This window comes from Cygnus olor, chromosome 9 (assembly GCF_009769625.2).
Source record: "Cygnus olor isolate bCygOlo1 chromosome 9, bCygOlo1.pri.v2, whole genome shotgun sequence".
NCBI lineage: Eukaryota > Metazoa > Chordata > Aves > Anseriformes > Anatidae > Cygnus > Cygnus olor.
The window spans coordinates 18,412,500-18,435,831 of NC_049177.1; the positions used below are offsets into that span (position 1 = coordinate 18,412,500).

At 52.8% G+C, this 23,332-nt stretch overlaps 1 protein-coding gene across 12 annotated transcripts in view; it reads right to left on the reverse strand.

Annotated features, from left to right (window-relative positions):
* SOX2 (SRY-box transcription factor 2) overlaps positions 1 to 23,332 on the reverse strand; it is a 275,994-nt gene that overhangs the window by 13,525 nt on the left and 239,137 nt on the right. For 3 of the 12 annotated variants that reach the window (XR_005822342.1, XR_005822341.1, XM_040566492.1), the window contains exon 1: positions 14,243 to 15,673. The exons of 7 other annotated variants lie outside the window; for them this stretch is intronic. Coding sequence is in view for 1 of the 5 variants with exons in the window: in XM_040566492.1 (XP_040422426.1) it covers positions 14,243 to 15,186 (944 nt within the window). In the remaining 4 variants the exon portion in view is untranslated. Of the gene's footprint in view, positions 1 to 6,948; positions 7,146 to 12,340; positions 12,599 to 14,242; positions 15,674 to 23,332 lie in introns of those variants that run through there. 2 more of the 12 variants (XR_005822350.1, XR_005822351.1) reach the window with 2 other exon arrangements.

Below are 23,332 nucleotides of genomic sequence, written 5' to 3' on the forward strand. Positions count from 1 at the left end.
GAGGGGCTGCTCCTGCCCAGCGCTAGATAATAAACGACGGCTTTTTCCTCCCCTGTTGTGACTGAGAAAGGACAGAGAAAACTTTTGCAATAGGCAAATGTGGCATTTATTTATGTGTAACCCTTTGTAGTCTCAAGTGTCCCAAATGGGCCTTTAATTCAAATCCCTAGTTTGATATGGAGGGATTGATTCTCCCGAGTTTATTTTATAGAAACAAAGCGTCGCTTGTGGAAGTCGAAGGGCCAAGAGTTCAGTAATTATTTTTGGGAATTAATAGTAACAAATAAATATTAAAGGTTAAACGTTATTTGCAGAGAGAGTAGAAGCATCTGCAGGATTTATTGCATCCCCTCCTCATGCCGCCCCCAAAAATGCTCACTGTTTGCTAGGCGGAACCGGCACGGGGGAGTCCCGGGCAAGGCTGGGGGCTGGGGAGCTGGGGTCCCCCGACCGCCCCCCCCCGCTGCCGCCAGTCGGGTTTCGCCTTTGGGGTTTGCTGCGGAAACGCAGCCCGAGGGCTTCCCGGTGCCCGGCTCCCGGGGGGGTTCAAGCGGATTCCCTCGGGGAGCCCACGACCACGGGGGACCCGGCAGCTCCGGGCGGGGGGCCGAGGGGGGTCTCCTCCGAAATGTTAACCGGCAGGATCCCAAACCGGCAACACAAATGTTCGGGAGTCTTTAGAAGATCCCCGCGAGTATCTCCCTTCCAGAGTAAAGTTGGTGGTTATTAAATGATTAATGATTTAAAAGATGCCTGTTAACAGCCCCAAGTTGAGAGACATGGACCCACGCTCTAAAGTGAAATCTAACGTGATTTTTCAAAATGTGCTGGAGATCTTTAAAAGCCCCGAGGACTTACCCTTAAGGCATTATTCAAAGAAAAAAAACTGAGACTGGCGGTTCGTCACAGGCAATTGTAAAGGGTTTCAAAGGACCGATCAAACGAGTTGGAGAGTAATCTACATTAAAGTCCGGATGGCAGTGTTACAACATGCACCTGCAGGGTATTTGCTATCCGTGCCCCTTACAGAGCTACAAATCACCATTAAAGAAAGCTGCTTAAGCTTCCTCCTCGCTTCTAGAAAGACTTACTCGGGCTCCTTCACTTTGATATTTATACATCTTGTTATTGATAAGTGTGGGGCTTTGCAGAGCTCCCTTCTCCCTTCCCCAAGTGCCCCCTTCCCCACGGGTGCCCCCTTTTCCCCCGCACCGGGCTCCCTCCGCGCCCTGCATGCGGGAGCCCTTCAGAAGGAAGACACGCGTGGGCGTGGGGTCCCCCCGCGGAAAGCAGGGAGCTGCGAGCTGCCGAGCCCAGCCGGAGCTTTCTATTTGCTTCGTTTCGTTCCCCCCACACACACACCCCCCTGCCAGCACGGCTCTCCCGGGCGGCCGCTGTCACCGGGGAGACCGGGGCAGCCCCAGCCGCATCGGCACGCTGGATGTCCCGGCGGATTTTCTCACAGTTTGCGGGAGGCGCAGACATGGAAATGAGCTCATTACGGGGGGGAGTGGCAGCCCTGGAGGCCTCCCCGCCCCCGGCCCGGCTCGGCCCGGCTCGGCCCGGCCCGGCCCGCTGCAAGCCCGGGGGCTGCGGGAGAGCCCCCTCCGCTCGGTGCTTTTTTTGGGGGGGGAGAGCGCAGAGCCCCGCAGCGGGCGCTCTTAACCCTCGGCACGCCGCGGGGCCGCTGCTGCCGGCGGGGGCGGCCTGGAGAGCCCCGAGGACCCCCCCTCATCCTCCCCCCATCCGCCCTGCACCCCCGCAGCCCCCGCCCCCGAGCTCCCATGGGCAGCACCCAGCGTGCGCGGCGCTCCCCCCGCCAGGTGATGTCAGCGGGGAGAAGCGAAGTTCGCAAAGCAAACGAGCCGGGAAGGGTAGAGCTGTGCAAACAAACAAACAAATTGGAAAAAAAAAATCCAGATTTTTCACTCGAAGGTCAATAGGGATTCATCGTTCGCTTCCCCCGGCTGCAGGCAGGGTTTGCAATCCCCATGCCCCCGGATCTCTGTTTCGGGGAATTTCAGTGCTCGGGTCTGTGTTGTCGCCACTTTCCTCCGGTGGGTTCTTGCAAACAAGCAAACAAACCAAAAATCGCGCTGTGGCGGGGCTGCGGCCGCTGCCCCTGCTCTTTGGGGCGGCGGAGCCCCGGCTGCCCGGGCTGGGGGGGTCGGGACCCCCCCCGGGGCACAGCACCGGGGCCGCACCGCTGCGACTTGGCCACGGCTCCTGCCCCGGGCAGCGGCGGGGACGCGCCGGGAGGGAGCGGGAAGGGGCTGGGGCGGGCTTGCTGCTGCAGAGCAGGATTTAGCTGCCGTTATCCCGGCCTCTTGTTTGGGTCAAAACTGCAAAACTAAAGGAAGGGGGGGGGGGGGGGGAAATGCCGTGTTTGGTATCTCTGCCTCCATCTCTTGACACCCCTGGCTGCGGGAGGGCTGATACGCATCGCCCTCAGCTCCCGCTGGCGGAGCCCCGGGCGCGCATCAAAGCGCGCATTGTTCGGCGCTCGGGGGGAGCCGACAAGACGGGGCAGAGGCTCCGCATCGCTGCCAGCTCTCCTCGGCCAAAGTTTTCCAAGTCAGCTCCTGCCGGCAGAATTGCCCTCGGAGAGCCCGGCGGTGCGGGAGAGGAAAGAGCTCTGCCGCACTGGGCTCAGCCCAAGCTCGGGCGCAAGGGAAAATCCCGCGCAGCGCACAAAGCGCTCCGCGGAGCAGCGCGCAGAGCAGGGGATGGGTCGGGGGGACACCACTGCGCTGGGATGCGCCCCCCCTCCGCTAGGAACCGCGCAACTTCTCCCTCGGAGGCCCCCCCGTGAGGATCCCCGTCCCCATGGCCGTGCCCCCCAGGAGCTGGGTCGCTGCTGGTGCCGCGGTGGAGCCGGGAAGGTTTGGGTCTGTTGGGCCGGCGGAAAAGCAGGCGCCCCCCCTCCCCGCCCCGAGCAGCGCGGACGGTCCACGGTGGGGACCCCGGGGGGATCCGTCCCCTCCTGCACCCCGCCGGGCACACAGGCCCTGGCACCTTTTCCGCCACATAAGAGCGTGCGCGGCTTGCAGTCGCCTCCAAAGTGTTGCAAAACAACCCTCCGGCACGTCTGCAGGACTGCCAGGAGGGTGGCGAGGCCCAGCACGGAGCCCCCCCTCCCCCCAGGCCCTCCCCTCCACCGACCCGACCCCCCCAGCCCGCCGCTGACCGGGGGGGTGCACGGGGCGAGCAGCGAGTGAGGGGTGAGCGCGCCTTGGGCCAAGCACTAATTTGGTGTGTACGCTTAAGCCTGCCATCTGAAGGGCTGTATAGCAACGAGGGGAAAGGGGTGTATTTGCTGCTGGAAGATTTAGGTTGTTGCTAGGATGTGAGAACAAAAAATCTTCAATAAGTCGGGGAGGGGGGAGAACAGGGCAGTGGGGGAGGAAGGGGGGTTACAAGGTTTGTCACAGGGAAAAGTGCAGACATCTGCTGGAACTTCCATATCTAAGCTGTTCATTTACAGGAGCCAACTTCTGAAATCTCCACAATTAGATCTGCATTGTTCTTTCTCAACAACACTGCCTAGAAAGAAAAGGTCTTCTCTGTCGGGGCCAATCCAACGAAGCGTTTGACGTTATTAAATAATAAAGCGATTGTGATTTACATTGTTGTTCAGAAAAAGGGCCAATTATCCACTGTTATGTTGCCATAAAGATCATATTAACTCGAATTAGTAATCAAACAATATGCTAGCGTTAAAAGTATAGAGAGGACAGCGCGACTGGTCTTGTTGTATCCTCACTTTTACTTGTAAAACCAGAAGCATAAATGCACTTGAAAGAGGCGCATAAACTTCGTCCTTAACGGGAAAAGAGTGAGAGAGGTAACAGCATGTGCGGTTAATGGTCCCCCGGGTTGATTGTTTTCAATTAATTCAAAGCCACCCAAACCTCACATTCATTTGCTGTTTACAAATTAATTCTTCTTAATAATATCACAGAAAATGTTCCGCGACGCTCGGCGAATCGGGGCGATTTTTTTGTCGGTGTGAGGTGGGGGTTAGGGTGGGCATTCGGGGAGCTTTTTGTTTTGGGTTGGTTTCGTTTGGTTTCGGGGCAATGTTTTTAAAAGCGTTGGAGTTCGATCCGGAGACGAACCTCGCTCAGCGCCACCAAAACGCAGACCCAGGCGCATCCTTGCGCGCCAGCAAATTTGCTCCGCCATAATCAAATAATTATTTTTTTATTAAAGCAGTTATTAGGTTTATAACTCATTTGCCACGTAAATTTGTGCAACCAACCAAGGCGATCTAAATAGGTTTGAGTTGCCCCTTGGGTACGGGATGTAAGCGGTAAGCAGGAGGATTAATTATGGGAGTGTGCAGCAATAGGACACAAAGGCTATCAAGTAGCACGGGGGGAAGAAAGTGGGGAACTGCGGGCGGGCAGCGAGGGGCTGGGAGCCGCAGCCGCTTGCCCACAAAGCCCCAGCTTTTAGCATCAGCCCTCCACCGGGCTATGCCCCCAGTACCCCGCAAAGCCCCAGCTTTTACCATCAGCCCGCTACCAGGGGCAGGGGGGCGCTGGGAGAGCTCCAACTTCTTGGCAGCAAATAAGGCGCTGACAGGTGATGCTCGGCGGGCAACCAGCGGCAGACCCGCCTGAAACATCCCGAAAACTAAGTGTGAAAGTGTGAAGGATTTTTTTTCCCCTCCCCCCATATAGGCTTATCAATATTATCTCTTCTCTTATATGTAAGACAAGATCCTCTCTTTTGTGCTCGGGATGACAAGATCTGACCCCTGAAAACGTGCTCCAGGCGCTCAGCGGAATCTGCCTGCTCTTTCTAATGTCATTTGCTGCGAACACGTTTTGTTATCAGCTGGGGAGGGGGGTTACTCGGAGCTCAGGTAATAACCGGTTAGCTGTCAGCTTCTCCCGTTTAGCGGTATTCAGGCAAAGAATGGCTTTGCCAAACTGTTCCAGAAGCTGATGCTATTTGTTACCACGATTAGGGGAAAAAAAGAACTTTCACAGTAACATGGGTTTTTATAAGCAAACACAGAGCAATTTTCCTCAGCGCAATGCATCAGCAAGTATATCCAAAAGAGCTTAATCTACTTCTTGCAGGATAGGGGCGAGAGGAATCAGCAAGCGCAGGGGCTGCTCCGGGATGCCATGAAAATCCCGGCTCGTTGCCTTCCCCTCCACGGGGCGAGGCGGAGAGGGGCAGAATCAATCAGCCCCCTCGGTGCGGAGTGAGCCCCCGCTCTGGAAATAATTTCGAATAAAACTTGATTAACCAAGTGTAACCAGCTAGCTTCCTCTGAGCAGATCGCCGAGGGGAGAAAAAAAAATAGTGACGGAAATAAGCCAAGAAAAACCAATCTGCGCCGAATTAATAGGACCACAAAGTTTTTATCCGTGTGTAAGGATAATATATTAAGCCAAAAAGGAGACAGGTTATCTCTAAACAGGATTAATATGCGTTCGTGTATAGGATTAGACCCTCTCATCCATTTAAAAACAGTGTCTCTCCTCCTCCACACACCATTTTATTTTATATATTAAAAAAAAAAAAAAAAAAAAAAAAAACTTTCCCTGTTATGAGCACTTGGAAAACGCATTTTATTAATCGAGAGACTTTTTTTTTTTTTTTTTTTCCCCAATCAAATGCAACTGATGGCCCTGAATGAGCCGCCTTGGAAGGAAACGGGCCATTTTTTAAAACCTGTGATCAAAACAGACCTGTCTTCAGAGAGAGCACAGCAGATTTAAATGTTGGTCAAAAGGAGTCACAACTGTTCATTAAAAGCAAACCCTAACTAGTGCTAATGTATAGCCATTTTGTGAGCTCAGGACTGTGGAAAGAGGCGAAAAAAGTCTGAGAGTGTGAGCTGATGCCGTGCTGGCTGGCAGTGTGTGGTCTATTGTAGGGAATGTGCTTTTTCCACTGAACAGAGAGCCCCCCTCTTTTATTCCCCAGCTCTACTGCACCTGCACTGGATCAGGGAGCTACTGCCATTCACCACATCAACAGAGAAGACATCTCTGACAGCACTCAATTCATTACATTTCTTCCTGCTTTTCAAACCAACACACACACACACACACACACAAAAAAAAAAAAAAAAAAAAAAAAAAAGTATTGCCAATCAGTGCCGGGGGGGCAGGGAAGAAATCTTACAATGCTTGATATTCGCAACTCATTTCGGATTTCATTAGTCAGAAAACTCACTCCCCAGCCGGTTACAACTTCGGTTTGCTCTCTCCCCTTCTCTCCGGACGGCGGGGCCGGGCCAGGCTCCGGCTCCCTCCCGCACCGGGGGGCTTCGCCCGGCCCCCCCGCGGCCGCAGGGAGCAGAGCGAGAGCCCGACCCCGCGTTCCCCCAGGAGCAAGAGCTACAAGTTTATTCATAATTCATGCTAGCGCCGCGGCCAGCCCTCGGGAGCCGGCAAGAAAGCAGCAGCCGAGGGGAGCGAAGCTGCCCCTGTCCCGCGGCCACCCCCGGCAGGCGGCCCGGGTACCCCGGGGGGGGACCGGGGGGGCAACGAAGCCCCTCCGCGGGGTTGGCCTGAGGGCTTCAAACCCCGTTTTTCAGAAGCATTTGCAAGCGAAAGAACCCGAGAGCGGGGTTTTAGATTCAGGTATTTGATCTCGCCGGATCCAGACATCTAATTAGAGTGGCCTCAGCGATTGAAACGGTGTTAATGCCCATTGTTCCCCGCTCCCAGGCCCTGGCCCTCCACCGCTGGGTTGCCTCCTGCTCAACGTCAAGAACAGAAATCTTTGTATTTTAAACCGAAATATATATATATATATATATATATATATATATATATATATTTCCCCTCTTTCCGGCCCACTTTCCTCTATCGCGAGCGAAGGCAAACACTCCTGTTGTTTTTTTTTCTCCGACACCAGCAGAGGATCGCACCCCCTCGGTGGGGTCTGAGCAGAAATAAATCCCGAGGAGCTCTTCCCTACCTGAAAAGTCGGAGGAAATCCGAGTGTTTCCTTTCAGGTGTAATGTGTATATCGATAAGGAAGACACTGCCGGCTCAGCCATGGGACCCAATTAATCTATGGCTTTCTTTACCTCAAACCCAGCTCAGATCTGTGCTTTAGAAATATCGATTTCGTGTGATGGGGAAGTCGCAACTACCGAGTGTGCCTAGCGTGGGGAGGCCACAGAGCGAGAACCCGCAGCAGCGCAAACTCCACTCGCGGGAGAGCCAGATTGCTTTTTAAGCTAAAACTAATAATTTCATAACTGATTCACATTCAATCTGGCGCCGGTGACGTCACGGGGCATTAGCATACGAGGAGGGATGAAGCCAGTGTGGCTGGAGTTGATAAGGTGCCTCCTGAGGAATTCGCTGCTTGTTTTAATACATTAATTATTTCTCCGTCTCGCGCAAGTTTTGCAATTTGGAGGAGCTTCAAGGAACCATCATGGCATGGCATGCCAGGGGACAGGCCGGAGGGCTTCTCCTGACGCACACCCACCCCTGGCTGGGGTGCCCCCAGGCTCAGAGCAGCGCATCCCTGCTCGGCCTCGGGAGGCTGGGAGCAGCGGGGAAGCCAGGGCTGCAGGGATGCCAGACTGAGGGGAGGCCAGGCTGAGTGATCCAGCCGGCAGCCCCGGGGAGGGCCGGGGGTCTCCACTCCCAAGGCAGCCCCAGCGGAGACCCTGCAGGCTGTGCGAGGGCCTGCTTCTCTCCAAGCCCAGTGGGATCCCCCCGCCTCCTCCCCATTAATCACGACTTTCTGTAAAAAGAGCACAGGTGACGTCAGCAGCCCTAACTGCCAAGGGGTGATGGGGTCACCAAGGTCACCAGGCCTCCCTCCTGCTCTCCCAGAGCACTCGCCTGGGTCCAGGGCTCTGCAGCTGCCCCGTGCCCCCCACTTGGCTCAGGAGGAAGGGATGCACTTTGGGGAGATAAGGGGACAGGGCCCAGCCCTGCTGGAAGGGCTGAATGGCTCTCCTGGTGCTTGTTGGGGTCCCACAGCCCCTGGACAACCTGCAGCATTGCTGCTTTGGCTCCACCGAGCTCCATTCGATTGCTGGGGGGGCAGCTCCCCCTCTGTCCCACTGGGTACCCCTTAGCCCCCCTATACCCTGTGGGGCTTCAGCCTTCCTGCTGTCCAGAGGAGACAACAGCCTTGAAATAAGCACTTGGATACTTGAGGCTAAAAGTAACCAAAGGCAGGAGAGGCTCGATTTTCTGTGCAGAAGAGAATGCAAACAAAACAAATGGAAATCCAAAAAGAAAAAAAAAAAAGGAAAAGAAGAAAAAGAAAGAAAAGAAATTAAAAGACTCTGTGAAAGATCTCATCCACATGGTCCTGCAAGCTGTGGGGACAAACTCTGGGACAAACTTCTCCAGCCCAGCCCGGTGTCCCTGCAGCAGGAGCCCTGTGTGCAGGCTGCATCCTGGCCCTGCTGCCAGCAGGGCTCAGCCCCGCACGCTCGTCCTGCCGGGAAGCCGAGCTCCAGACACGGGGCTCCCCATGCAATAAATGGCCGAGCCCATCTCCTGCGAACATTGCAAATGGGAAGGAAGAATTAGGGCTCGCTGCGGCGCGCCCCCTCCCTCCGCACGCACAGGCGCACATGCACGTGCACATGCACATGTATCCACACACACACGCACACGTGTATGCACACGCATGCATGTGCACACACACACAAACACAGCACACATGCACACACACATGCACATGTACATGAACACAGACGCACACACGAACACAAAAACGCACATGCACACACATGCATGCAGACACAGGCAGACATGCACACACACACACACACACACTCTCACATAGGCATACACAGAGACATGCACACTCATACACATTTGTACACACTTGCACACACTCACACATGCTCCTAAGCAAACTTGCACACATTCAGAAACTCACACTCGTACACACACTTGTACAAGCACACACATGCATTCTTACACACAGACACTTGCACACTCACAGCCTCACACTCACGCCCACCCTCTCGCACCCCCACTCACCCCCACTCACCCCTACACTCACCCCCTCACCCCCCCTGTCCCGGCCGCTGCCCCCCGTCCCCGGGGAGCTCCCGGGGCTTCCCCAGCCCCGCTGTGCCCCTGCCGCCGGCCGAAGGCAGCCCAGCGCCGGCCCGGGCCGCTCCTCTCGTCTCTGCTCCGCGCCGCTCCGCACTTGTACTGCCAGATTTGCAACTCCGAGATTTTCCATTTCTGACTTTCTTTTTTTCTTTCCTTTTTTTTTTTTTGTTTCTTTTTCTTTCTTTCTTTCTTTCTTTCTTTCTTTCTTTCTTTCTTTCTTTCTTTCTTTCTTTCTTTCTTTCTTTTCTATCTTTCTTTCTTTCTTTCTTTCTTTCTTTCTTTTTTCCCCAAGTTTTTAAGCGAAAAAGCCCCCACACTCACTTCAGCGCTGGACATCCTTGCCAAGTGAACTTGATTCCTCAAAAGCAAAATAGTAGCAAACTTCTTGCAATTCCCCGTGCCATCGTCGGAAAACTGGTTTTAATTACCAAAACTAAAATAGCGGTGGTGCTAACTAGCAGGCGATCAAACCGCAATCAAACTTCAATCTCTGAGCAGTTAGCTATAAACTGTCAGCAATTGAAAAGTAAACCTGGTGCACACAAAGGCTCTGTTTAATTTTCTTGTTGTAATGGCTCTAAATGAGGACCCCATCACTATGCAGTTAAGCGGTGTTGCTTGTCCCCCTGAGGCGCTGATCAGTTCTTTTTAATGTGAGAAAACTGGCAGCTCGAAGCCCGTCAATGGAGCTCCCACAACAAAAGTCCTGAAAAGCTGAATGAATTGGGTTTGTAATTACTGCTTCCCTCTCCCCCCTTGCAGCTTATCTCTTATTCATTCAACATATATTATTGTCACCTAATCGCACACTCCCAACATTTTTTTTTTTAGTATCTACTACTGCGGACATGTTTGTTGTAGAAATTAAACAAAATAACCCTCCCTTCCCTCGTCCTCCCCCCCCCCCCCCCCCCCAACAACAAAAATGTGGGAACGCCAGTGCCAGGCGCGGCTGGCTGCCGGCAAACACGCCCGGCAGCGGCTCCCCCGCCGGCCGAGAGCTTCCTCGGAAATCCCGTACGCACCAGAGCCCGCTGGAGCTTTTAATATTTGAGTTAGATCGGGCTTTAAATAAGTGAAGTGTATCTAATCACACCTATCAGTAATGGGCCTCTTGCCTTCAGTGGGACCTCCATTATATACTACTTAAAGCGCTCAGCTATCTACCTGCTACGCCGAGCCAGATAGACGGGGCTGCTGCACGTCGGAGGCGAGAAGGGATTAATCCTGAGCACCGACGCGCTGCTGCGGGGGTCCCCGCAAGCCTCGAGGGCTCCCACGGCCCCGGAGGTTGTCTCCGAGCAGAAAAAGAGGCTTTCGGCCGAGAAATCGCCGAGGGCAGGCGGCAGCCGCCCGCTCCGTCGCTGCCGGCCGGCGGCTGGTGCTGGGCTGCGGGCAGCGGCGCTCCGCGGGTCCCCACCGGCAGAAGCTGTCGGTTGCAGAAATCAGTCCGGCTATTACAACCAAATCTACTAACCGTCTAAATAATTAATTGAACCATTGCTCTTTGACCCTTGGAAAGTCCAGTAGGGACCCGTTTGTAGTAATAATACCCCCGAATGAGCCCTTGTCAAATATTCATTTAGTGGTTAATGTGAGCGATTTCCCCCTGGGACAGGCTGTAATACCAGCTTCCCAGCTTTGGCAAGAAACCCTGCTAATCTACCTCTCCAGTTCCGCAAAATATTTTAACACCCCAGTCCTTAAAAAGCCGTCAAAAATCACAGGGGAAACTATAATCTTATCCTCGGGTTCATTTCGGCTCTGTACAAGGTTAGCGAAATATTAACACTGACGCTCGTGAACCGAGCATCACCCCGGCCATGGAGCACACAACAACTCACGAGGGGGAACCCAAAAGGGCTTCAATAACCAGCATAAAAACACATCCACGAGCTCTGCTGCCCATCTCAGCTGCAAGAAACGACAGCCCGGGACAACGGCTTAGGTGTAAATGGGGTTACTTAATGGGCTGAATTTAAAATCAGCCGTGGACAATGGCGTTCTTCCAAGTAACACTTCAAAAAATCAAATCGTTCAGCTGGACTTGTAAAATGCTTGGGTTATCCTCTCTGAGCGCACAAATGGATGGATGGATGGATGGATGGATGGATGGATGGAAGGAATCTGTCCAAGGAGATCAGGTTTCAACAACATATATTTTACATCATACTCCGAAATCTAAGCTTAAACAAATTACCCATATAAGAAGTTGCTGAATTCACTAAGCCTGAATATGTGGCTTAGTGCCTTTTGTTTAATTGTATTACCTCGCCTTCTCTATGCGAATTGTAAGAGGACCAACATTTCCAACTACCCCCCTCGAATATTTTAGTTAGCACTTCAAAAAGGGGCCAGGTTTTATTGCTGTTAATTGGCTAAGATTCCCCTTAAAAAATGGAATCGCGATATCGATTGGGCTTTTATTCCCACTTCTCTTTTCTCAGCGAGGCGAGCGGGAGCGGGGACGTGTGCTCGTTACCACGTGAATAATCCCTAGATGCATTACAAACGCCGCACAGCTCTGAAAAAAAATATATTTTACTCGTTGCATTAATGTAAAAGAAATAGAAAAGGTTGGGAATCTGTAATAAATGCTCTGCTGCCCAAGTACAGCGACGGCGCAAAAATAAAAGGGACAAAGGGAGCTGAACTACATAAACAGACAGTGAGCAAAACTCCACATCTCCTGGTCTGGCAATTTGAGTTTTCATCTGGACACCAGGCTCCAAGTAGGGAGGCCAGAACTGAGCCTAGGAAATAGCACTACCGAAAAAAAAAGCCAAAACGAGCCGGGTAACACTATTTGTGATTTTTTCTCTCCTTCCTTCTCCCTGAGCTAAAGCACACTCCAGTGACCGACAAGAAACCCGAGCAAGAAAAACTGAGCAACACTTGCCCCCCACTCCAGAGTGCCCGGCTTGTGCCTTGCCTAAGCGAACCATCGCATCCTTTTCTCCCCACGCACAGCACGCGATTAGCAGCAGACGCGACCAGTTTGCAATCACAGGGCCCCCACTCCCAGCTGATTGTGGTTTTTAGTATTATTATTATCATTATCGCACCTCCTCACGCGTGTCTCCCAAAGGAACCCCCAGCCGCGTTAGCATCCCCAAATAAACGCTGGGGCTTTCGGGGGGGGGGAGAGCCGAGGAGCTGCCACCGGGGCTGCCCCACCGCGCTGCCCAGCGCCCCATGCCCGGCCGGGGCCGCAGCGCGGAGCGGCCCCTCGGCGATTGCGGTTGCAACTGTACAAAGTGAAACTCTACCTGGCACGGCTGGCGGAGCTCTCCTCCTATTTGGCGGGCGCCACCGCTTCTCTTTGGGGCTTGTGACCGGCTGCAGAGATTGTCCGAATTGGGGCTACACCGCGCTGGCAATTTAAGAAATAGGATTCAAGAAAGGGCTGTGATATAACGTGAAAGTCTCTGGCATTCGATTGTTTTTTTTTTTTTTTTTTTTTTGTTTGTTTGTTTTGGTTTGGTTTGGTTTGTTCTGTTTGTTTGCTCCATTTTTGTCGGTTCTTACCTTTGCCCAGCCGAGCACCCCCCCGTCCCCACCTCTCACCTCCTCCTGCGCTGCCCCGGAGCGAGGAGAGGAAAAGTTGAGCAAGTCCCGAACAAAGGCAGCGCTCAGCCCCCGGCAGCCCGGCCTCTGGGGGCCACGACAGGCGGCTCCCCACGGGGGGGACACGGAGGGGGAGGACACACGGTGGGGGGGGCAGAAACGCTCCGGCTGGCCGAGCCCCGCGGGCCGGGCCGCCGCGTCCCGCGGCCGCCGGCTCGGGCACGGCCCCGAGGGAGGCAACAAGTGGCCACCGGCACCAGCACCGGCATCGCCACCGGCCCCGGGGGGCAGCGGGAGCCGAGCGGCCCCGGCCCCCCGAGCTTGGCCCGGGGACTTGCCGCGTCCCGCCTGCTGCACCTTCCCTCTCCCTTCGCTACCCGCACAAATATTCACGCTCCTACATTTCCAGTGCTCGTTATTTCCAATGCTCGGTTGGCCCCCGGGAGAGCTTCTCCCGCATGTATTATTAAAAACAAAAGCAAAACCAAAAACAGCTTGCGTTGCAAAAATAAATCCAAGACTCAAGCGGAACTTCAGTGTCCATATGTCAAAAATTTATTTATCTCAAACTGTGCATAATGGAGTAAAAACTTAACTTGAATATGTACCTGTTATAAGGATGGTATTAGTTCAAATATATACATGGACTGTCGGCAGACTGATTTCAAATAATACAGAGCCGAATCTTTAAAATACAACTACGGAAAATGAGGAAAAAAAAAAAAAAGAACTTAAAATATCATCACAATAAATTTACAGAAATATTACAAACCATAAGAAAATATTTCAAACACAGTAATTTCAGGTTGGTATTTTTCTTTTTTTTTTTTTTTTTTCTTTTCTTTGAACAGGATGAAGTCTGGAAACAAAAAGTTATCATAAATTAACAAACGGTGTGTGAACCTGCATGGCAATTTTTGTTTTTTAACAAGAAGTAAAAAAAAAAAAAAAAAAAAAAATTTAGTACAACTAAACGTTTGCCCTTTTACAGCAAACCAAGCCCATGGTTCGCAAGTACTCGTCCTACCGTTTTTGCCTTTTGTACAATTTCTAAAACAATTTAAACGTCCAAACGCTGTAAAATAATTTCCTCTCCTCTCGCAGCTGCTATAAATTCAGCTGTCGAAGCCACAATGCTCCAAGTAGACTCTATTTTTAAAAAATAATTGGCAAATTCTCGAGTTTGTTTTTTTTTTTTCCTCTCTATATTACCAATGGACATTCTGATTGCCATGTTTATTTTGATAAATACTGTACAAAAGTTGCCTGCAAATATTAAAACATTTTCCTCTTCGCTCTTTGAGTCTAGCTCTAAATATTATTGGTAAAGACTTTTGCAAACTTTCTGCAAAGTTCCTACCGTTTTCACTAGAACTTTTTAAAAGTTTTGTGTAGTTGCTTCCCCTCCAAGCTCTATACAAGTTCCTCGTCGGTTTTATTTCTGCCCCCCCTCCCCCGCCCCCGGTTTTCTCTGTACAAAAATAGTCCAAAAAAAAAAAAAAGTCCAGAATTTCTAATAAAAGTTTTTTTTGTTTGTTTGTTTTGTTTAGTTTTCCTCCCCCCCGCCCCCCCGCCCCTCCGCCCCCCCAGCCCCTTTGTCTTACATATGTGATAGAGGGAGTGTGCCATTAATGGCTGTGCCAGGAACAGGTGCACTCTGGTAGTGTTGGGACATATGAAGTCTGCTTGGGGCAGCTGGTTCTGGTACTTCAGCACCTGGTAGATACATGCTGATCATGTCCCGAAGGTCCCCAGCTTGGCAAGGAGCCCTTGAATGAGACGATGAGGTGACTACGGGGGGACTGGAGCTGGATTCCGTCTTGACCACCGAGCCCATGGAGCCCAGGGCCATGCCCGGGGTCCCTTGCTGGGAGTACGACATGCTGTAGGTAGGCGATCCGTTCATGTAAGTCTGCGAGCTGGTCATGGAGTTGTACTGCAGGGCGCTCACGTCGTAGCGGTGCATGGGCTGCATCTGCGCCGCGTTGTGCGCGTTCAAGCCCGGGTGCTGCGGGTAGCCGAGCTGCTCTTGCATCATCCCATAGCCTCCGTTGGTCCAGCCGTTCATGTGCGCGTAACTGTCCATCCTCTGGTTCACCCCAGCTCCCAAGGTGGCCCCAACCCCTACCCCAGTCGTCATGGTATTGGTGCCCGGTGCCAGTAAGCCCCCTGGCAACGTGTACTTATCCTTCTTCATCAGGGTCTTGGTTTTCCTCCGGGGTCGGTATTTATAATCCGGGTGCTCCTTCATGTGCAGAGCTCTGAGCCGCTTGGCTTCGTCAATGAAGGGTCTCTTCTCCGCCTCGGATAAAAGTTTCCACTCGGCCCCGAGCCGCTTGCTGATCTCGGAGTTGTGCATCTTCGGGTTCTCCTGGGCCATTTTCCGCCGCTGCCCGCGGGACCACACCATGAAGGCGTTCATGGGGCGCTTGACCCGGTCCGGGCTGTTCTTCTGGTTGTTGGCGGCCGAGTTGGAGTTGCCTGTGCCTCCCCCCGAAGTTTGCTGGGGGGCGGGAGGTTTCAGCTCGGTTTCCATCATGTTGTACATTCAAACTACTTTTGCCTGGAACCAGCCTTGAGCAGAGAAGCGAGGAGCAGCGGCAGCAAAGTCCCAAGCCGGACTTTTTTTTTTTTTTTCCTAGGGAGGGGTATGAAAGGGGGGAGGGGGACTCCCCAAAACCACACTTGGATCACGATCAGAATCTTCCTCTTCGCTGATGGATTAATAATGCTAATAACTGCTATTATTACCGCCGGAGCCTTGCTTTTAAAAAACTTCTTCTTCCTCCTTTTTCCCTTTTCTCTGCCTGCCTCTCTCTCTCTCTCTCTTTCTCTCTCTCTCTCTCTCTCTCTCTCCACCTCAGTCTTAAAGAGCCAGCAAACTACTTTACCCCCTTTTGCAAACACACACACTCTCTCTCTCTGCCTTGACAACTCCTGATACTTTTTTGAACAAGTTAATAGACAACCATCCATGTGATGGGGGCTTGTCAGGGAATAAATGTGTTCGCCCCGGCCAATCAGCGCTCGGCGGCTCCGCCACTGAGGACAAGTCTCTACCCCTGGTTTTGCATGAAACGGGGCGGGGGCTCGGAGCCGCCGGGACGGCTCGGCGGGGGGGGGCGGGCCCAGAGGCGGCCCAGGCAGCCACTGGGAAGCCTTTGTAGCTCCCCTTCCAGCAACAGGTCACACACGCCTTTTGGAGGAAGTGGGTAAACAGTATTGTTGCGACGTTTTTTTTTTTTTTTTCCTTATTTTTTTTCCCCCCCCTTTCCCAAGTTGGTGTTGGCTTGAGGCTGGGAGAAGCCGTGGGGGGAGCGCGGAGAGGGAACGGCCTCCCCCTTGCCTCCCCCCCCCCCCCCAAGCCCCGGCCTCCCCTCGGCCCCCCCACGCCCCGCTGCAGGCACCCGCCCGGGACCGGTGGGGTCCCCCTGGGACCGGGGCCGGCGTCTCCCCACCCGTGGGGTGCTCGGAGGAGCGGAGTCCCCCGCCCGCTGCCTCCCCGCCGGGGAGCCGAGGCCGCTCCGCACAGCCCAGGGTGCGCCCCCTCCGTGCCCGCAGCACCGAGCCCTTCCTCCTGCCTCACGGTGCCTGGGGGATTCTGGACAATGGGGAGGGGACCCCAAAAGTCCCCCCGCGGGGCACACACGGCGGGGCAGGGACCCGCGACGGCCCAAGGCTGCCCCGCGTCCTTTGTGCGGGCGGCGCTGGGTGGGCGCGCCCGGCGGTACAAATAGGTAGTTTTGTTTCTCTTCTTGTCGCTACACGGGGCCGCACAAAGCCCCGGCTAAGTTTACTTCCACTCTCTTGTTGGGATCTTTGTTGCTAAAACGCACTTGACGACAAAGGAAGGAGGAGAAAAGAGGACGCCGAGCGGGGGGGAGCCGCATGCCGGCCCCGCTCTACCCACCCCGCCGCCTCCTCCTCCGCGCCCACCGGGGCCGGGGCCGCTCCTCCCGGAGGTGGGAGCCCCCCCGGGGGTGCGAGCAGCCCCCGGGCCGGGGGGTGAGGGGCAGGGGGCGCCCCGGGACCGGGCACCGCAGGCGGGGGCCGGGGCCGCGCCCGGGCGCCCCATACCGTCCCAGCCGCGGCGCTGCGGCGCCCCCTGCCGGCCCCACCCGGCCCCGAGAGATGCCCGGGGAGGGGGTTGAGGGGGGGGGGTTGGGAAGGGCCCGAGTTATTACACCCCTTCCAAATCATCCTGCTGAACAACCTCCGTGCCATCTTTGCGTATGGGGATTATGCAAATAAATCCTATCGGGTTTAATGCGTTTAATTCGGAGATGGGGATAGAGCCGGTAGATAAGTGATAGGTTAAAGCGGCGGAAAAAAATAGGTGCAAATTACGAGATGAGGGATGTAAAGGGGTTCTGATTGTCCGGCCGCTCCTGAGGGCGCAGCGGCTATTTACTTTCTTATTGTTTATGCTCGGGTCAGCAGTTGATAACGCCATGCCAAATAATAATAAGAAAATCTTAGGGGTAATTAAACTGAAAAAAAAAAAAAAAAGAGGGGGTGGGGTGGGTGGCGTTGGTGTTTGTTCGGCGTAATAAAGTGACACCGAAGGCTTGGTGGTGCACAGGCAGAGCGGGACTCCGGCTCCGGCTGCTGCCGCGTGGGGTGCGCAGCCCGGGGACCCGCAGGAGCAGGGCGGTGGGGGCTGCGCTGTGCCCGCCGGGGGCCTTACGGGGCCTGGCCCCTTCCTAATTGCATTTATCCTCCGAATAAAGGCTGGGAAATGCCTACCAATTGTGTTATCGGGGAGTATTTACGGCTTTATTTTAATTAACCGTTTTAATTATCGATGCAATAAACTATCTATCCGGCGTGGATACATACTAACACGCCGTAGGAAAGAAGGTGAGGGCGATACAGCTCCTTTAGGGCATTTTCTGCCTTTCCTCTGGGGTGTGTGGGGTTGGGGATATGGACACACGGCCGGGGAAGCATGGACAGCCCGGGCTGCAGGCTGGAAAATAAGAAAGATGAAATGGTCCCCCGGTTTTCTGTATTAATGACAATAACAACAGCACTCTGCGGAAGAATATAGCCACGTTGAAAGGGAGGCCTGTGGAGGGATGGTTTAATCTGAGTGGATTTAAAAAATCGTTGCCTTTGGTATAATTTATGAAAATGAAAAGTGCTTACATTAAACAAATAGTCTGCAAATGTTCTCAGTGATGGGCTTTACGGCACATGCACTCTTATTTCCAGGTTATGAGTTTCTTTAAAGAAAATGAATGTTAACTACTTGGATTTTGTGTATTTATTGTTCTAATAACCGCCGATTTCTCTAAAAGCCCCGAGGATACAACCTATCGTGTTAACTGTATCGGAAAGAATATACACATTTTCATATTATTTTTTTCTGAACCTGCTAGTAACCAATCTAAAGCAAACTATTAAGCAGTCTTGTGGAGACGGAAGATTGCAGCTCCATTTTTTGTCCTTAGCTGCAAATAGAGGTTTAACTTGCAGTAATTAGGTGAGAACTAGCCAAGCATCTTACTATTATGATGCTTGTTAAAAACGCTTCTTTTCTGCATCTGCATTTGAGTGTGTTCCCCTCCACTCTTAATCTTCTTATGGAAATGAAGGCGAACGGCAGGGAACCTGCAGAGACTTAGAGAATGTCCTTGTTAACTGGAATTTCTCAGCATTGCTAATTAGCAGAGTTTGACGACCACCAGTATTGGGGAAAGCTCTGTTTAGCCACTCACAAACCCTTCCGAGGAAGAGCAGACTAATTTTATTTTGTAATTAAAATCTGAAAAGGGCCCTATTTGACAGTTAGGGCTATGAGAGTTTTATCTCCTTGTGAAATAATTACTGCCTTGATAACTCAATTTTCTGCAAAATGTCAACTGTGAGCTCCAAAAGTTTTAATTTCATTACGTTTAAAAAAAATCCGAAGACGAAAACGCGCAGAGAAATTTCCTCTCCCCCCCTCACCCTGCAGCAGCTCAGGAGCCGAAGTTCGCCCAGGACGTTACGGCACACGAAGCCAAAGCCCATCCCTGGGGGAATTTCGGAAATCACACCGTGGGTTTGTGCTACTCTCCCGCGACAAACGGGGGGAGAAACACCCTCTAACGCCAAAAATAAAAAAAAAACAAAAACATTTCGAGTGGGTACGGAGCCCTCTTTCCAGCCCCCTGCCTTCTCCGCAGTTGCAGAAGCGCCCCATTTGCTCAGCCAAAGCAAGCTGGCTCAGCGACGGGCGCAGACCCAGCGACAACCTGGGGCACTGGCAAAAAAAAAAAAAAAAAAAAAAAGGCAACACCAAAAAAAAAAAAACCAAACAGAGCACAAGCTCAAATAAACTTCACAAGTTCCAAGTTGGCGGGGCCGAGGGGCAGGGCCGGCCCGTACCCCAGCGGGGCTCCTGCGCCCCCCGCCCGGCGGCCCGGGGCCACCCCTCTCGGCGGGGCCCGAGGGGCAGGGGCGGCCGCTCGGGGAGTCCTGGGGACCCGAGGCGCTGGGGCAAGCGTAATCCACTCTGCTTGCGTTCGGGATATATATATATATATTTATTATTATTTAAAACGGTTTAATCTGTTTTTTTTGTCCCTGCCTGTCCAGCAAGTAGCCCGATTGTCGCTCTCAGAAGTGGCATTACACGTACAAGCGGTCGAGGGGGGCGAGGCACCACCGCCGCATCCAGCCCCAGTTTCGCCCAATAATTTCCCTCAAGGGCTCTGAGGACCCTTGAAAGCTGGGGAATGCGGAGGGAGCTCCGCGACCCCTTTCATCCTCCTTCTCCCTAAGGCAGCCGCGGGGCGAGCACACGTGCGGCAGGGCGGCAGCGTACGGCCCCGCCGCTCCCGGGGATGCTCGGGGGACCGGCGGGGACCGACGGGGACCGAAGGGGACCGAAGGGTGCCGGCGGGGACCGGCGGGGAGAGGTGTGCCCTCCGACCGGCCCCTCTGCCACCTCCCCGCCCAGCGACCGCCGCCTGCACGGGCGTTCTGCTGCTGTTTTTTCAGAGCCTTAAAAAAAAATAAAATAAAATTTTAAAAAAAAGCAAAAAAAAAAAAGAAAAAAAGAATAAAAAAGAAAAAAAAAGGAGAAAAAAACCGTAGCAAGGTTAAAAAAGAAAAACAACAACAGGCTCCACCTTTCTTCAGTGCTGTGAGAAGCGAAATTAAAAATAATAATAATAATAATAAACCTCGGATGCTGGGACGAGTTTCTCGTACACAATAAACAGCAGAACAGCCGACTGACACGCACACACAGCACCTCTCAAAGTCGCTTTCAAAAGGCTTCTCAATAAACGGAGAAGCCGTTTGTCCAAACACGCTTCCAGGACTCTTCATAAATAGCCAACAGCCTCCTCAAACTCTCTGCGATTTTTCCCTGCTTCTGAAACACCACTCCCTGGACCTCCTTCCCAGAGGAGAGCAGAATGGAAGCCGTTATTTTTTCTTACATGACCTTAAAAATAAAACAGAAAATCAAGCACCAGTGGCGAGGATAAACTCGGGAATTACTGCACAACATAACAGGGTGAAATTACAGTTGGAAGTAGGCCTTTTACCGGGGAGGCAGCCCCCTTGAGCAGGATCCTTTTTGGCAGTCTATTTAAAGTTATCTTTCCTTCCTAGTTTCATAAGAACAAATGAGTTTTCTTTTCCCATTGTAGTTGAATGAACTCATGTATATTAAACACAAAACCCCTCCTGAAGAACGCTAACTGCTTTGCTTAAACCCACAAAGGCACGAAAATCCAGAATTGAAGGTTTCCAATTCCTGAGTAAGTCCCCTTAACTCTCTCAGGCTCGCAGGAGAGAGAGATTGGGACATTTTCTGAAAGTTTTAATGCCTGGAAGGTGCTATCTTAAACAGAAACGTGTCGTCTTTTGCTAAAGCTGAGGTTCCTATTTTCTTTCCCTCGTTCCCCCTCACCACCTTTGTATTGACTTAAGAAAAAAAAAATGGTGTTAAAATGAGTCTGTTCATGGGATCACACGTGTCGCCCAAATCAAATGAAGTCCTCTTTGGCCCCAGAGCAGTTTTGATGGAATTATTCCGGCTCCTCCATTGAATTCACAACGTTTCCCAAAGAAGCTCTCGCACTTTCAATGGGAACGCCTGAGGCAGAGCCTGGGGTGCTTCAAGGTTGCTCCTCTCCCCAGCGCACCTCAAACCCTGGAATCCCGAGGCATGGTTTGAAAAGCACATTAAAAAAAATACAGAAAAAGAAGAAAAAAAGCAATCCCATTCCAGCGATCCTCAGATCACTGACACGATCGCCCATAATGGAGCCAAGACGGTGACTTTTATCTCACTGTTCCTCATAGTCCTTAATTTGGAGCTCATTGACAGGACAGACGGTAATGACACTTTCAGAACTGTTATGGTCTGGAGTGACAAATCTCTCCATCTCGCCCATGGTTTATTGACACCATGGGCTCATTGTGTCAACTTAGGCTTGTGATTTCAGAATTCTCCAGTGACGGGCTCGTTGTGGGGATTTTAATTCAAATTATAGACTAGCTGTCTATACTGTGAATTCATATTTAGACGGCGCTTAATCGGAGCAGAGAGACGGCGCTATAAATAATACCACCACCACTTCCCATGTGTCTATCCACGGTCCCCCACCCAAGGATGACCTGAGGGAGCCCGGGAGGGAGCCGGGGGTGCCTCAAAGGATGCTCCCAGCATCCTGCATCCTGCGCCCGGCCATAGGCCAAGGATGTGTGTGCGCCCCGCAGGGACAGGGCAAGTTTTGGGGGCGCACGAAGACCTGGCCCCCTCGGGGCTGGGGCAAGGGGGGGTCGCAGCCCTTTCTGCCCGGACATCCCGGGGGAGCGGGACTTCTGCCCCCGCTGCCGCCCGAGGAAAGCGGGGCGAAGGGGGGCGCCGGGGGTGCCCGTCCCTTGGCTCCCCGTGCCCAGGCAGCGCTGCGGGAGGCGGGTGCTCGCAGCACCCAGGTGCCACGGAGGGGCAGGAGGGGAAGGAGGGAAAAAGTGGGAAAAGCCGCTCCGAAAACTGGTATTTGAGGTCGCTTTTCGGGTTTGTTTCTTCGAGTCTCCCCTTCCGCTGCCCTGGAGAGAGAGCTGTGGGAAATAGCGGCTTCCAAAAATCTCTCCTTCCAAAAGACCGAAGTAAGCTGCAGATGCACCTTTCCCCCGAGTGGAAAGGAGCGAGAAGGAGCCCGGCGCTGTGTCCCCCCCCCCTGCTGCCAGGTGTCTGCCCCGCCGGGCCACGGCCCCGCTTTCCTCCCGTGGATGCCGTCGGGCTGCGAACCCAGCCCCGAAAAAAAGCGGATTTTGGTTAAAGCCGTCACTCGGGAGCCTCGACTTTCTGTGCCAGCTTCTACCCTTGGGAAGGGGGGTTTACGACCCCTTTATAGTCCCCCTCACAACTGTTGTTCCTGAGGGGAGCACCAAGAGCACCGCTCCTGGATCTGGGTTAATCATTCACGCTTCGGCAGGGGTCACTGCGGTTTTGTGTGGTGCCTTCTGACGTGAAAACGGGTGTACCAACCGTTCTGTATTTTTTCCATTTCCTGTAGTAATTGACATATAATATCTCTGTTTATAGCTCGCTTGACAGATCTATACAGATGTATATTTTTGCTTAATTTCGGAGTTATATATACCAACGCATGCCAACTAAAGAAACAGTAAAGGAAATCTGGGAATTCCGTTGTGCAGGAAATCTGTGCAGGGCTTTTGCTATTATTTATAGAAAATGCTATGTCTTTAGTTTGGGCGCTCTTACTACAGAATTGCCTTATTAAGAGTCTCAAGCGGAGATCAAACCTAGAGAATGGGGAAAGTCTACTCAGCGCGACAAACAATCCTTAAAAAACGCTGCTCGTATAATTTCTAAAGTGAAAAGTTTATTGTGAGACCCACAGCCGTAGGATTCATTTAATAGAAAAATTGCGGCGCTATGATGTGCGTCCACGCTGTCAACAGGAGATATAAAATAACCTCAATTTAGCAGAAATAATTTGGTTTCCATTAGCGTTTCTCCTCGCACGCAAGACGCACGAAGTGGGTTCGGCGTTACTGCAACGCGCGGACACAGCCGCTAAATGCGCTCCTCGGAGCTGTGCAGGTGCCTCCGAAATAATTCACCTAATTCACCTCAAAAGTTGGTGGCAACGCAGCACTTCACGTATTTTGGCTAATCGATTTATATCACCCGGCTTTCTTTTTAATCTGTCATCTCAATAGGAAGACAAACCCCACTCCAAGCGTTCACTCCAGACAAGGCTCCTTCCTTTTCCAGGAATTGGGGGAAGAGGGGGTTATTTTGCTCTTTTTTTGGGGGGCGGGGGGAGACGACTTACAGCTCCGCGTTTCGACACATGCCATTTTAGACGTTTTTTCCCCTAACGAAACGGAAACGTTCCCTCTGCTCACAAGCAGCACCTGTCAGTGCCGACTCCTTTAGGACCCCTTGGGATGCAAACACCAACCCAAGCCTCCGGCAGGCTGGGATTTATCCTGGCCTCACCGGCACGCCGGAGCTGGGCAGGGGGAAAAGGCCACCCTTATTTTTAATTTTCAGTCCCGTGCTGCCAAGAACCATGTTGCTCTTTGCACGCCGGCCGGCCAGCAGAGCACAAGCGGTCCCGCAGCAGCAGCCCTGCTCTTCGGAGAGCAAGAGGCACGGCCATTTCTGCAGGGCCTTCCCCAGCAGGGCGCAGCTACAGCCCGGTGGTATCTTCCCC